General features: G+C 43.2%; 1 protein-coding gene across 3 annotated transcripts in view; it reads left to right on the forward strand.

Annotated features, from left to right (window-relative positions):
- Nucleotides 1–507: 507 nt before the first annotated feature.
- The window catches only part of BRIP1 (BRCA1 interacting DNA helicase 1), a 567,171-nt gene continuing 551,104 nt past the window's right edge, over nt 508–16,574 (forward strand). For all 3 annotated transcript variants that reach the window (XM_069757210.1, XM_069757211.1, XM_069757212.1), the window contains exons 1-3: nt 508–615; nt 9,224–9,321; nt 10,470–10,581. In XM_069757210.1, the coding sequence (XP_069613311.1) occupies nt 9,229–9,321; nt 10,470–10,581 (205 nt within the window). In that variant the 5' untranslated portion in view covers nt 508–615; nt 9,224–9,228. The remainder of the gene's footprint in view (nt 616–9,223; nt 9,322–10,469; nt 10,582–16,574) is intronic.

The following is a 16,574-nucleotide window of genomic DNA, read 5'->3' on the forward strand; positions in this document are numbered from 1 at the left end:
TATCGGAAGGTATCGCTCAACACTACACATCACACCAAAAATACATTGAGTACATTACACAGAAGAGAGAAACTGGGGAAAGCCACATTATGCCACAGACTATGCTGCTATTTTTCAGATGTAAATTATCTGTATGCTAACTACAAGTTTATGCCCCTAAAGGCAAAATTAGGGGTTAAGTCATACTGAGCAGTTGACCAATATGAGGTACTTATTTAACGCATCTGGTAAAATAAAAACCGAGCTGCTTCATAGCTAAACGTTAACGCACATGGACGCATTGTGAGGACTGTACAGCGCCAATAAATAAACACCACACTGCCTCGGCGGCGGCGGCCGGGCCTCCAGCTGTTCCCGCGCATTTTTGTTTTACCTCACAGCGCTGCTGCAGCGACTCCTTATAGGCTCTACAACCAGCCAATAAGAGCCCGCTTTGGAAAGGACTGTGCTCGGAAGTTCTGTACAACGATTGGTTGAATGAAACCAGGACGTCTATTGGCTGTGAGACGGAAAGTGGGTGTGTTGAGTGAGACCCGGGAAGAATTGTGTGGTGTTGCTGTTGCCCGGTTCCGGGATAGTGCTAGTGCCGTGAGCGGGTACGGCCGTCCGTGCAAGGTATGACAGCACCTGTCATTTGTCAATTATCCCACCTGTGGTACACGCGCAGGGCGCTGTCAATGTCATTACATGGCAGTAAGCCTGTGTGCAGCTGGGCATGCTACATGATGGCTGTCTGCTGGGAGCATGCTGGGCATGACTGAAAGAATACAGTGCTGTGCTGGACTAGTAATACCCAGCAGCAAGCATTGCAGGTTATAACAGCCGGCATTCTGTCAGGACCGGCAGATGTTCTGCAGGACCGCTCTGCAGCTGCTTACTATTCTAGAGAATCGAATGTTTGATAATAAAGTAACTTTAAAGGCAACGTATCCAATTAATACAAAAGAACAAAGTGCAGTTACCATAGTAACCTTTTGTCTCCCTAATTTGCTCTCTGGATGCCTTTGGTTCCTCAAAGTGCATGTTTACAAAGGGGATTCTAAAAGATGTTATAGAGCAGGGGAGCTGATCGCACGCACGCACGCGCACACACACACACACTATTTGTGGAAAGTTTCAGTAGATCTTGCATTATTTTTTGAAATCCCTGGTGTTTCTATGCACAAGAGTGGGTGGTCCTATCAGTGATTGACTGTCTTCCCTGTATGACTGGATGCAGACAGCTGTCAATCACCTGTAGGTCCGCCCACTGGACTCCTATGTATACAAACACCAGGGATTAGAATGAATGAAATACAAGTTATACTGAACCCTTTCCAAATATATCATTCTGCTCAGCTCCTCATGCTCTCTGTGGTGTCTCCAGATCGAACTGCATGTGCAATTTGGCAGTGTCGGGATCACACTCAGTCGGAGCAGCATTTGGAAGTGGGGAATCACCAGAAATAATACACAAGACACGTCTTGTATAGTGTATCACTGGGAAGTCTCTGAAGCACGCCTGCCTTCAAGGTGCTACCCCTTCTTTATATAGTTGTTTAGTGGTTATACAAGTTTTGCATGTTTAAACAGAGAGACAAAACAGGAAAGAAAGAAAAGAAAAGAAAACAGTTTCGTGGGCGGCAGTTTCACAACAAACAGTACAAAGGCAATTCCACAGACAAGAAAAACAGGATTTCATACTATAGCTAAAATGTCCTTGAATGGACAGGTCAATATTTATCACAAATTCTTTTTTTTTTATTTTTGTTCATTGAGGTAATCATTTTTGTTCTGCTCTTCACAATCCCCCCTTTGACATATTCCATTCAAAACCTTGTCGATCATTTTAGTCATTCTTTTTGTGATATTACAAAAAAAAAACTTTATATTCTCGCATCCATTACACAAAATTTATTTGTGCATACCGAGATACCCTTGAGTACAACCTTGAATAATACATATATAATTACAATAACCATAACTGTATGTATTAGGCTTTGCATAATCCCGGTAACCCACCCACCGATCCCTCTGAACCAATTGGCCGGGTTAAGAAAAGAAAAGGTATCTGACCACCAGCTATCCTTATTTTGGTCATTGTCTTTGTCATACTGATCCCTGAGTCGTTGTACGTCTTTTAATTTAAATCTCATACTCATAGTACTATTCGGGTCTATATAATGACAGCAGGTGGGTCCGATGATTTGACACATACCCCCTTGTGAGGCAGTTAGGTAATCCAATACCAGGGTATGTTGGTTAGTGACTATTATAAGCTGATTCTGTACAGCTATACTAGTATTTAATATGTCCAATATATCCCAAATCTGATCATCTAGATAATCCGTGGCTCTAACTAATTTATCCCACATCTGTGTTAACATAGGATAAATAAAAATGGTACTAGCAATTTTGTTGGGAATTCCCATTTGTACTATATGCGGCCTCCCCGAGGGACGTGGTGAGTTATCTGCAGCTCTTTTATACAGTGTGTGCTTGGGCACGGCTTGCATGTATCCATGATGCCTTTCCTTCAAGCTTGACTGCTGTTGGAGTTGTTAACAGGACTTGGAAAGGTCCGTCAAATCTCGGTTCCAGAGTCTTTCTGGTGTGTCTTTTCATGTAGACTTGATCACCAGGTTCCAACTTGTGGCCTCCTTCGAGATTTTCTGGATCTGGAAGGGAAGCAAAAACTTGCGAATGCACTTTAGTTAAACGTTTTTGTAATTCTTGTACATAAGCAGTTAAAGTCTCAGTATTCAACATCAGTTGTTGTGGAAAATAACAACCCAAATTTGCTGCTCTACCAAAAAGAATCTCATGTGGTGACAGCTTAGCCTTCCCCCTTGGGGTGTTTCGGATGGAATACAGGGCAAGTGGTAGACACTCGGTCCAAGGCTTTCCTGTTTCTGCCATGGCCTTCTGGATTTTTAATTTTATTGTCCCATTTAATCTTTCCACTTTACCTGAACTCTGTGGATGATATGGAGTGTGAAACTGGTTCTCTACTCCCAACATTTTCATAACATTCTGGAATATTTCCCCAGTAAAATGGGTACCCCTATCTGACTCGATCACCTCAGGCATGCCGTAACGGGGTATCAGTTCATGTGCTATTTTAATGGCAGTAGTTTTTGCTGAGGCTTTACGAACTGGATAAGCCTCTGGCCACCCTGAGAACATGTCCACACACACAAGCACATATTCGTATCCATTGTACCTAGGAAGTTGGATGTAGTCGATCTGGAGTCTTTGAAAGGGATACAGTGGTCTTACATGATGCTTGGTTGGGGTTTTAATGGCCTGACCTGGATTGTGTGCCAGGCATATAGCGCATGCAGCACACATGTTCCGAGCAAAATTACCAAAGCCTGGAGCCAACCACCTTTCTTTTACCTTGAGCGTCATACCATTTGCCGACACATGCGTGGGTAGGTGGAGGTCACTTGCCACTGCGGGGTACCAGGCTCTGGGTAAACACAACAAAGTTCCTTTTTTCCATAATCCTTGCTGATCTTCTGCCCCTTTTTTCTGCCACTGCCCTCGTTCTTCGTCGTCTACCTGTTTCTGAGCTTCCTTCAATCTTTCCTCATCATCTTCAGAGCTATCTAGTGTGTGGGCATGATGTAAGGGTTTACGTGCTGCCTGTTTTGCTGCCTTATCGGCTTTATCGTTACCCCTGGCTTCCTCGGTGTCGAGTCTCACATGTGCAGCTACCTTTATCACCGCTATTTCTTTAGTTTCTTGTGCTGCCTCCAGAATCTGTCTAATGAGGGAGGCATGTTTAACAGGTTGGCCTGAAGCAGTCATATAACCTCTGGCTCTCCATATTACGCCAAAATCGAAAATAATGCCATGTGCATATCTAGAATCAGTGTATATGTTTGCTGTCTGATCTTTGGCTATTTTTAGAGCTTCAACTAATGCCGTAAGTTCTGCTTCTTGTGCAGACTGATTAGCAGGGAGAGGTTCTGCTTTCAGCACTTCATGCTGAGTTACTACCGCATAACCTGTATGAAATTGTCCATTCATATCTGCATATCTACTGCCATCTATGAAAAGTTCAAATGTAGCATTACAGAGTGGCTTGTCACGTACATTACATAAGCCCTGAGTCTCTTGTTCCATTAATTGTACACAATCATGCATTGACTTTGATGGGTCAAAGGAGTTGGAGAGTGCAGTTTCAAAGGAGTTGGAGAGTGCAGTTTCCTCAGGTATGGTACCCCCCTCAGACTCTAAAGGGAGCAAAGACGCGAGATTAAGAGTCTGAATCCTGGCAAAGGAAATGTTGGGCGGCAGTAGTAGGGAACATTGGAGACGGAGGTGTCTGGCCATTGAAATATGTTTAGGTTGGACCTGGTTAAGAATGCCATGTACATCATGAGTGGTCTGAACTAGAAGTGGGTGATCAAGAACAATCTCAGAAGCTTTATCTAATAACAGTGAAATTGCGGCTACTACTCTTACACAAGAAGGTGTGGCTCTAGCTACAGGGTCCAGATGAGCTGATATGTATGCCACAGGTCTCTGTTTGTTTCCATGTTTTTGTGTGAGCACCCCTGTAGCATGTGAGGATATCTCAGCTGCCATCAATTGAAAAGGTTTAGTGTAGTCTGGGAGTCCCAAAGCCGGAGCTGATACCAGTGCTGTTTTCAAAGAGGAAAATGACTGTTTAGCCTCTTCACTGAGTGAATATGGTGTGTTGGCAATACAGTCATATAAAGGCTGCATGAGTTGACTTGCATGTATGATCCACTGTCTACAGTGTGAAACAATACCTAGGAAAGCACGCAGCTGTTTGTGATTCCTGGGTTCAAGCATGTTACGTATGGCTTCCGTACGTTGAGGTGTGAGGTGTCTGATGCCCTGTGATATGCAGTGACCTAAAAACACGACTGTTTGTTGACAAGCCTGGAGTTTCTGTCTATTTACTTTACAGCCTTCTTGCGCTAGGAAAATTAAGAAATTAACAGTTGAGGTAACTGCCGTCTGCTCATCAGGGCAACAAATAAGTAAGTCATCTACATACTGTAGAATGACTACTCCTGGTTCTGGGATGAAATTTTTTAGCACGGTCTGCATTGCTTCAGAGTACAAAGTTGGTGAGTGTACCATACCTTGTGGCAATCTTGTCCATGCTAATTGTTTACATTTGAATGTAAAGGCAAACAAATGCCAACAGTTCTTATGTAGTGGCACAGAAAAAAATGCGTTTGATAAGTCAATTACCGTAAAATATGCAGCAGTGCTGGGAATTTGAGACAGTAAGGTATGAGGATTCGGTACCACAGGGGTGACCGGTGCCAAAACCTTATTGATTTCCCGTAAGTCGTGCACCATGCGATATTTCACCATAGTTTCTTTGGAGGACACTTTCTTTTTAAAAGGATATAAGGGTGTATTGGCGGGTGACCTGATTTCTACCAAAACACCTTGTAACACATAATCCTGAATTTGTTGAGAAATCGCCTGTTCTTGCTGGGCGCTGATGGGGTATTGCCTAAGCTGAGGTAATATGGTTCCCGGGGCAGTTTCTAACAGTATAGGCGCTACTGATAAAAATCCTACATCAGTGTCTCCTTTTGCCCATAGGCTGTCAGGAACCCGAGACAAGTCAATTTTTGCTTGTTGAGTGTAAATTTCGGGAAAATCCTCCATTGCCTGTATTCTAACATATGGTTCCAGAGTTTCTGCATCTTCAGGGATGGTCAGCATAACTGTGCCATCTTCTCTAAAATGGATGTTTGCATGCATTTTACTTAAGACATCAGTACCCAACAAGCAGGTAGGTGCACCTTTAGCAAATAAAAATTTGGATACAAAAGTTTTAGGGCCAAAGCTCACATTTAAAGGTTTTGTAAAGGGCAACGCCTGAATTTTACCATCATACCCTTCTGCATATGTAACCTTTGAGGATATATTGTCAGGATATGTTAAAAAGTCCTGATTTAAAATGGAGGATGTTGCTCCCGTATCTATCAGAAAAGGTACATTTTTACCCTCAACTTCAACTTGTATTATTGGTCTTCTAGAAGGAAGAGAGACCTGCATAACTTTCAGTCATTCTGAGCTGTCTGTTTGATCAGGCACTGGGTTATTTATCCTATTTTTGGGTACAAAGGTTCCAGAATCTATATCTGCTTTTCTCTTCCTACATTCCCTTTGGAAATGTCCTGGCTTCTTACAGTAATGACAAGTAAACTTTTGATTAGCAGAGCCAGTATTAGCCTGTGCAATTCTTACTGGCTTAGAATTTTCTCTTAAGTCCATTTCTATCCCTACAGCTTTCTGTCTAGCCAGGTGTGGGTCTTCCAAGGTTCTCCAATCAGGGGTTGCGGCCTTAAGCTTTTCCTTCACTTTTGGAGGCAATCCATCTATAAAGGTTTTTGTAACTAACCTCATCATTCCTGGAGCGGTTAGATCCATGCCTTCATCTCTGAAATTATTTTCTACACTTAGATAGTATTCGTCTACTGATTGTCCAGATTTCTGAGCCACCACTCCCGTTGTTCCTCTCTGCCTCTGTCTCTCCCTCATGAAAACCATTAAGTGATCTACAAATTGTGTACCTGATTCTATTGTTTGTAAGGCACCATCTCCTGCTTGGGGCCTATGTACCTGTAGATTTGCTAATAGCTCCTGGAAGAGTCCAGGAGTCATTTTCATTCTACATAATTCTTCTCCATCTGCCCAAACTCCAGCGTGAGTCTGCATAATTTGCTGTATATATTGTGCAAATCTAACTGGACACTGGGTGGGATCTGGTGCGTTGTGCAAGAGAGACATGCCTTCAGCGGGGGACCAAGGGAAATATTGTCGAGTTTGGTGATATCTAGTTCCCATTACTCCGTCAGCACCAGGTTCCCTAAAGGGTCTTGGTACTACCCTAACAGGGGCAAGTACAGCGCCATGTCTAGGTGTACCACAGGCTAGGCAATAATTTCTCCAGTCTGGATTTTGTTGTCCACAGTGCGGACATACCCATCCTCCTGGTCCGGCTAAACTTTGAGGTGGTGTTTGGAGAAAAGATGGGGCATGTGGGTTAAGGTATGGGGGTGGGGTATTTTTAGATTCCACATTTTGTTTTTCTCCACAGCCTGTGGGTCTAATACACCACTTTTTACTCTGTTGATTATATGTCCATCCCTCATTTTCTGCTACCCTAGAGACATCAATCAATGCTTGGATCTGATCTATCCATTTCTTGTCTCTGATTATGCCTTTTTTCCTTTCCTGAATTCCTTCCCATAGTTTTCTACTAAACGCTTCTGCCCTAGTAACTCCAAACTTACTAAAAATCTTTTTCAGCCCCTTAGTGGCATCTTCACCACTTCTCTCCTTTATGATAGTATAGATATCTAATTCTTCTGGTTCTGACTTTGTTTGCTTATTCCCCATTTTCTTATCCTGAGCTTTCTTGCCCTAGGTGGCGTTTGGGTATGAGAATACCTCGTTACCTTCTTCCTAAGGAGCTAGGATGTCTTTTTCTTGCCCTAGGTGGCGTTTGGGTATGAGAATACCTCGTTACCTTCTTCCTAAGGAGCTAGGATGTTTAAACTGTGTTGATGTAAGAAAATCCTGATTCCTACACCTATAGCAAACAACACAAATGCAACCAGACAGAAAAAGAAAAAGAATATACAACGTATCTTGTCCCAGGCTAATTTATCTGTCCTGGGCTTATACTATCACATACAACGTATTCTTGTCCCAGGCTAATTTATCTGTCCTGGGCTCATACTATCATACACTTATCCGTCACCAGGTTTTTGTCAAAGACAGGATCAGAGATTGAACATAGGCGCGGAGGTCTCCCCGAAAGGACGCAACCACGTTGCCCAGTGGGACAGTCACTTCTTCTGTTTCAACCCCCTGGGCGGCTTATAGGGCTATTCCCAACTTCCACACACCTTCTATTCACATTCACTCTCATTCAATGCCGTACTCCGTGAGGTGATCAATTCCTAAATAGTTCAAGAACCCGAGCTATAGGTATCCTCCTCTACTAGAACTACCCGCTAAAGAACACGACACAGAAAATCTTACGGACAGTGCAGGGCAGATATAAGAGATCTAACAGTGTCTCTTACCTGGCCAGGTTTTTGTTCATCTGCTGTCCATTATCCCAGATTCTCTTTTCGTTCGTATTTATGCCATTATGCCATTTATTGCATGGCACTTTACATGTGAGAAGGGGTGTACATAAGAAATAAACAAGTACAATAATCCTAATCAATACAAGTCACGACTGTTAGGCTATGTGCACACGTTGCAGATTATTTGCGGTTTTTTAGCGTTTTTGCGCTATAAAAACGCTGTAAAACCGCAAATAATCTGCATACAAAAAAAAAAAACGCATTGCGGAAAAATAATGAACGTGCTCATTAATTTTGCGTTTTTTTCGCGGTTTTCCCACTGTCTAATGCATTGGGAAATGTCCGGAAAAAAACGCGCAAAAACCGTGTCAAAACTGCGCAAAAAAACGCATGAGGAAATCTGGCAGAAATGTCCGGATTTTCACAGGAATTTTCTGCATGAATTCCTGGACGTGTGCACATAGCCTTACAGGAGGAGAGAGGACCCTGCCCACGAGGGCTCACAATCTACAAGGGATGGGTGAGGATACAGTGTGTGAGGGTAGTCTAGTCATATGCTGTTATTGGAAAGCCTATTTATATGGGGTGGAGCAAGTGGCACATAGTGTTTTCTTTTATACCCATAGACTTTAAAGGGAGCTTGTTAGCTGATTCATGCATCATGTATGTCAGCCAATATTTCTCTGAAACAGATCAGTGTGATTTTCATAATTGACCCGATTCTCTCTAATGAGTGGTTTTACACTTGTTTTACCCTTGCCTTATATTGAATTATAAGAGAGGTGCACGTGTGCTTGCAGATATCTGCCGACATTATGCCATAAGCGCCGGATGGTGAAGTGAACTGGGGTGAACAGCAGTTTTAAGTTTCCTAAGGAAAGTAGCTGACTTTCAGAAGTCACAGGATTGGTTCCAGTTTTGTGTAAATACAGTTTATTTTGCAGTTTTCTACTATAAATAAATGCTGGATTATTAATTTCTGTACTCTTGGATGCTAGACTTTAGAAATGTTGCCATGATGATGCACAAGTGATGGGTGATGCAGATAATTGAGCATGTATGCTGACTATACTTTTTTAACTGAATGTATGAAGGGATTTACTGATAGTTTATTTTGACATTTTTTTTTAAATTCCTTATAGACAAAATGTCATCCACGTGTTCTGAATATACAATTGGCGGAGTAAAGATTCTGTTTCCATGCAAGGCATATCCCTCCCAGCTTGCTATGATGAATTCAGTAAGTACTTTTGCTTGTAAGGGGGTTGTCTACTACTTCAAAATCGATGACCTGTTCTTAGGATAAGTAATCAACAATTATCGACTCCACCGGGGAGCGGATATAAACAGTGTACAGAGCGGGAACACTGGGTCCATAGACTGTTTACCGACCACTGCAGGGTACAGCAGCTCCAATCCTACTGAATTGGCTTAGAACTTCTGGGTGGAAGGTACAGTGGCTGTTCTTAATGCTGCCTTGGATGCCAGCGCACATATTTTTGGGAAATTTAGGCAGATAGGAGCAGAAGTGATGGATCAGAACACAGCAGCTCACGTGAAGCGATCGTTTTTGCAGCTTCAAAGCAGCGATAACGTTTTTTTTTTTTAGAAACCATGTGCGGAGTGGCTATACTTTTTATAACCACGTGGCACAATAGTGATACCTTTTCTTTTAAAGGGAGCCTGTCATGTTTAATAATGCTATTTACCTGCATATGTAGGGTTAGTCGGCAAGTAAATAGCATTAACATCCTGCCAGGCTGCCTTACTGGAGCAGCAACCACAGGGAGAAAATGAACTTATGTACTCCCTGTAGCTGCTTTCAGTCATAGGGGTAAAACGCTGCGGAATATGTTAGCACTATATAAAAATAAAGATTATTAAGATTATTATAGGGGAGGTTCAGGGAGCAATTACAGTCAATGCTCACTGTACTGTGAGTACGGATGTCATCACTCCTCAGCACTTTGATTGACAAACTGCTGTGTGTGTTTGTGCATGTGTGCGCAGAGTAGGATGTCAGTCAAATTGCCAGGGACTGATGACAGCTTGTGAACAGTGATTAACCGCTCCCTGTATTACCAGTAACTGAACGTGAGTGGCTACAAGAAGGATATACGTTTATTTTCTCCCTGTATTCGCTGCTAAGCTGGCTAAACAGGATTTAAACTGATGATTACCCCTATATCGGCAGGGAAATAGTGTTTTTGCACATGACAGGTTTCCTTTAATTTTGTTTTAGCTTTGATAACTTTTACCGAATCCTTCCCTTCATTTACAGTTTTTTGCTATAAGTGAAAATGAGAATTTCACCAAACTTTTCTCATTGTGTTTTTGTATATGACAGCATTTCAGAGCCAAATGTGTTGAAATTTTTTTTATTTTCAGATTATGAGAGGTTTGAACAGCAAACAGCATTGTTTGCTGGAAAGTCCGACGGGGAGTGGGAAGAGTTTAGCATTATTGTGCTCTGCTCTTGCATGGCAGCAATCTCAGTATGGTGAGTAATTTCTTTTATATTTCATTGCACATATAATGATCCATATTTGGCATTCAGTTTAGCTTTAACATAAAATCGTGATTTTTTTTTAACAGGCTTGTTTAAAAACATTTAGTTTTATTCTTTTTTTATTTTATTTTTTTAGTTCCCTTTGGAAACTTTAACCTGCAATCGTTTGCAGTATATACTAGTAATAGCGATCTCCAATGAAGCCCAGTCTGATAGTGTAAAGATAGCGGTCATGGGGGTCTTCATTAGGCTGCCATGTCAACCTAACAAGGCAATGGTTTCCAGAATGGTCGTGTTCTTTTGCACACCATGTGGTTAAATATCAGTGATTGGAATTACATGATAAGCTGGGAGAGGGATATGGGATTTGAAATAACTATAGAGGATTGGAGGTACTGTTGCGATACATTATCTAAAGGTAGTCACCAATCATCCCTAGTCGAAACCTCGTTAAAGGTTCTTTATAGGACATATCTGGTTCCATCCAAACTACATAGTATCGTATATACTCGAGTATAAGCCGAGATTTTCAGCCTATTTTTTTGGGGCTGAAAGTCCCCCTCTCGGCTTATACTCAAGTCATACCCAGCGGTCGGCTGGGGAGGGGGAGCGGGGGCTGTCTAATTATACTCACCTGCTCCTGGTCCCTGCAGGTCCCTGCTTCCCGGCGCCCCAGCTTCTTCCTGTACTGAGAGGTCACATGGTACCGCTCATTACAGTAATGAATATGCGGCTCCACCTCCCATAGGGGTGGAGCCGCATATGCATTACTGTAATGAGCAGTAACGGTGACCGCTCAGTACAGGAAGAAGTGTGGTGCCGGGAAGCCAGGGACCGTGCCTGGAGCAGGTGAGTATAACAGGGAGGGTAGCGCAGCGCGATATTCACCTGCTCCTCGTTCCGGGCGCCACTGCGTCTTCTGCAGTGACACTAAGGTCAGAGGGAGCGGTGGCGTGGTTAGTGCGCGCCCTCTGCCTGAACATCAGTGCAGAAGATGCTGAAGATGGAGCGGCGCCGGAACGAAGTCAGGTGAATATTGAAAGTGCCGGGGGCCTGAGCGATGGAGAGGTGAGTATGTGAATTTTTTTTTTTAATGCAGCAACAGCAAATGGGGCAAGTGTCTGTATGGAGCATCTTATGGGGCCATAACGCTTGTGCAGCACTATATGGGGCAAGTGTCTGTATAGGGCCATAACGTTTGTGCAGCACCGTATGGGGCAAGTGTCTGTATGGAGCATCTTATGGGGCCATAACGTTTGCGCAGCACTATATGGGGCAAGTGTCTGTATGGGGCCATAACATTTGTGCAGCACTATATGGGGCAAGTGTCTGTATGGGGCCATAACGTTTGTGCAGCACTATATGGGGCAAGTGTCTGTATGGGGCCATAACGTTTGCGCAGCACTATATGGGGCAAGTGTCTGTATGGAGCATCTTATGGGGCCATAATCAATGTTTGTGCAGCACTATATTGGGCAAATGTCTGTATGGAGTATCTTATGGGGCCATAACATTTGTGCAGCACTATATGGGGCAAGTGTCTGTATGGCGCATCTTATGGGGCCATATTCAATGTTTGTGCAGCACTATATGGGGCAAATGTCTGTATGGAGTATCTTATGGGGCCATAACGTTTGCGCAGCACTATATGGGGCAAGTGTCTCTTATGGGGCCATAACGTTTGTGCAGCACTATATGGGGCAAGTGTCTGCATGGGGCCATAACGTTTGCGCAGCACTATATGGGGCAAGGGTCTGTATGGGGCCATAACGTTTGCGCAGCTCTATATGGGGCAAGTGTCTGTATGGGGCCATAACGTTTGTGCAGCACTATATGGGGCAAGTGTCAATACATCATTGTAAATACACACCTGTGCTTTGTATCTCCCCCACCTCATTGTAGATTGTAAGCTCTCACGAGCAGGGTCGTTTTATTTCGCTTTAATTATTGTATTGTTAACGTTGTTACTTATGTCTGTTGTGTTTGATACTGTTAAACTGTAAAGCGCTGCGAAATATGTTGGCGCTATATAAATAAAGATTATTATTATTATTATTAAGTGTCTGTATGGAGTATCTTATGGGGCCATAACGTTTGTGCAGCAGTATATGGGGCAAATATCTTTATGGAGCATCTTATGGGGCCATAATCGGCATTTGTGCAGCATTATATTGGGCAAATGTGTCTATGGAGCATCTTATGGGGCCATTATTAACCTTTCTGAAGGATTATATGGGGCATATTTTAATATGGAGCATCTTATGGGGCCAATCATAAACTTTATGGAGCATTATATGGGGCTCCTGATTCAATATGGCTTTTCAAAAACACTTAACCTACTGATGTCTCAATTAATTTTACTTTTATTGGTATCTATTTTTACTTTTGACATTTACCGGTAGCTGCTGCATTTCCCACCCTAGGCTTATACTCGAGTCATTAAGTTTTCCCAGATTTGGTGGCAAAATTAGGGGGGGTCGGCTTATACTCTTGTTGGCTTATACTCGAGTATATACGGTATATATCCACAGGTTTCTGATTTATGTTTCCGAGGCTATAACCAACGAGGAGATATGATATTTGGTGGACGTGCCCTTTGATCACAGATCTTTGGCAAAGGGTAAAATCCCTAATAGATCAAATGTTTGGCAAAAAAAATATGTTTGGATCCGGAAATTTTCCTGTTGGGAGCAAAACACTCCGCACTCCATAAGAACATGCATAAACTAGTAAACTTTCTTCTTATGGCAACCAAAATATATATAGCTGCATAATGGAAATCTTCTTCGCTATCTATCCCAGCGGTAAAAGAGAGAATGAACAATATTATGCTTTCTGAACGTATCGAAGCAACCAGAGGTGATACCTGGGATGTATTTTTCAAACTTTGGAGTCCTTGGATGGAACTAGAACGAAATTCCCAATTAGACAGGTCTCTGCGCCGCTCTCCATAACCCTCTTTTTTATATGGTACGTCTAGACTGATATATTTCCTAAGGATAAATGATTGTCTTTGATCGCTGTGGAATTCTCTCTTGTTTGTCTTCTCCCCATTGTTAATTCCTTTCCCTGTCTATGTCTGGTTCCCCCATTAATATAATATTTATATTGATACTATTATTGTTACAATTTAGTGGAATTCCCCTGCGAGGGAATAAATTACATGCCATTTCTTATACAATATCATTGTATTAAGTTTAAACTGTTTAAATAAAACTTTATTGAAATTAAATATCAGTGATTGAAGCAAACCCCAAATTTGCTGTTTGAAGCAGGTGTCGGCTACACAATCGCTGTATAATGCTGCTCTTATGATGAGCGTGTTATGAGTCTAGCTATAAAATGAAATTGCTCAACACCAACTATATTCATTCTCTGTCCACACCCTGATTAATAGCTGCAATGCAGCAGCAGGGTCACGAGAGGAACTGCCAATCAGGCTAGATGGCCAGAGTTTGAGTGTAAACTTGTATAATGCATGCAGTTAATATTGTAAAATCAGTCAGTTCCACAATCAGACAGGCTGCACGGTATGCTCATCTGCATCTCTGACCTCCTTTCCCTTGCATTAAATGAATTTCCACTACTGGACAACTCCTTCTGAATCTCCCTCAGTTTCAAAAAATGCTATACTTACCACATGGACTTCCGCCATTCGGCGGCGTGTGGTCACGGTCTTTAGATCACTGTGGCAAATGAAAGAATATACATTCTGACACAGAAGTGGAGGCTGCTGATTGGCTATAGTGGTCATGTAACATAAAATGGCACATCACTGATTTCAGAAGTATGGTGCCGGTCCAGGAAATAAGTTAAGAATTTCTTAATGTTATGATCCTTAGACCTGTTCAAAAGGGGTTTTCCAGTGGTAGACAGCCCCTTTTATCTGCTGGCAGTTCCAGTAGCGTCAGGAAGAAGGCATCATTGTGTTTACTAGCCATCTTGGAGCTAGCTTGTGCTCTCTAGAATTTATTTGGATACTTAAGGCACCACTCCACTGTTTTTTTCACTTCTGGAGTGGTGCTTTAACCCCTTTCTGTCATTAGACGTACTATTCCATCCATGTGGGGTGGGCCCAACTTCCCAAGGAAGGAATAGTACGTCATGCCCTTTAATGCGACCACTGCGACTTAATCTCTGTAATCTTCTATATAAGGGAGGTTTTTCGCACAGAGCATTGTTCGGTGTTGCGTTCAGGACTTCGGGGGCACAGGACTGGGGTAAGTGCTACTTCCCTCAGCCTGACAGCAGTTTTTTGCTTTAGACCTAGTATCTTATAAAGGTACAGTTCATAGCAGCAGCAGCAATAGTCATCATGTCTAGAAAGTCTTAAGACTCACACAGTCCTGTATACCTCATGCATTACCTGTCGGGCTTCTTTTCCGCATGCGCAAATTAACCATCTCTGTGAAGCTTGCGATTCCGAACACGGTCAGGAGCCCCCGCCTCCCACCCCACCTGCTACCCTGCCAGGTGTACCTGTACCTGAGACTGCGGTATCTCCCCCTGAGTGGGTCATATCCTTAAAGCAATCTATGGCGTCCCTAACAAAGGCGGTTCAAGCCCCTGTCAGGGACATTCATCCGCCTGTTTCGGAAAGATCCTCCGATTCTCAGGATCCTCCGGCCTGCAGGGGCCATGCTCCCTCTAGGCAGACGCGGGGGAAAAGAACCCACACAGCGTCTCCCGGTCCGTCGGGTGCATCAGCATCTTTGAATTCCGTCTCTCGATCTCCCTCACCTGTGGGAGTGAGTGAACATGGTTCGGACTATGACTCAGATGGGTCTTTTGATTTAGAAGCTCCTGATTATCAGGAATCAGTTGACCGTCTCATTGAGGCCGTTAACCAGTCTTTGGGAGTAGAGGATGTAGCCACCTTACCTTCAGGTCATAAGGTGTCTTTCAAAAAGTTCAAGCAACCTCATAAGGTGTTTTCTACTCATCCTGAGTTTGAGGATTTAGTTCAACGTCACATGGAGCGACTGGATAAACGTTTCTTAGGCCAGAAGGCCCTAGGTGCAAGGTATCCTTTCGCACCAGAGCTTTGTAAAAAATGGGCAGAATCCCCGTCAGTGGATCCCCCCGTGTCCCTTTTGGCCTCTAACACGCTGCTGTCTCTTCCTAATGGGTCTGCTATTAAGGATCCGACTGATCGGCTCATAGAGAGTTTAGCTTGGTCTGTGTTTGAGGCTTCAGGTTCAGCCCTCGCACCGTCTTTTGCGGCGACATGGGTTGCCAAAGCTATGATAGCTTGGTCAGAGTCCGTAACTAAGACTCTTCAGGATAGGGAGTTTCCTGTAGAAGTGATAGAGATGTCAAATCGGATATCTTTAGCGGGAAATTATCTGATTAATGCATCCTTGGATGCGGCAAATTGTTCAGCATTGGCTGCTGCAAATGCTATTGCTATCAGAAGGGCTCTATGGCTAAGAAATTGGCGGGCGGACTCTACTTAAATAAAGTCCCTTACATCCCTCCCTTATCAAGGTGGCCGACTTTTTGGCGCAAAATTGGATCAGCTTATATCTGATACCACTGGAGGAAAGAGTAATTTCCTTCCTCAACAAAAGGTTAAGCAACCTTTTCGTCGCCAATTTCAAGCAAGGTTTAAGTCCTTTCGTAACTCCCGGTGGTCTGCAGCGCCAAGCGCAGGTCCTCCATGTCGGTCTAACCAAGACAGAGAGCACCAGGTCTCATATAGGGCCAATCCATTGGCAAGAATGCGGTATCAACCGTCAAGATCTAGGGGATCTAGATATCCTCGGTCTTCGGCTAAATGACTGGAGGCACCCTCATGTCGTTTCCAACAGAGTAGGCGGTCGCCTACTACTGTTCCATCAGTCCTGGCTGTCAGTCGTTCACGACAGATGGGTAAGAGAACTGGTGGTTTCAGGGTACAAAATAGAGTTTTCCTCTTTCCCTCCAGGCCGTTTTTTTCCGTCCAGTCTTCCCAGTTCAAAAACCCGTCTAAGAGCTTTATTCAG

This window comes from Ranitomeya imitator, chromosome 3 (assembly GCF_032444005.1).
Source record: "Ranitomeya imitator isolate aRanImi1 chromosome 3, aRanImi1.pri, whole genome shotgun sequence".
Taxonomy (NCBI): domain Eukaryota; kingdom Metazoa; phylum Chordata; class Amphibia; order Anura; family Dendrobatidae; genus Ranitomeya; species Ranitomeya imitator.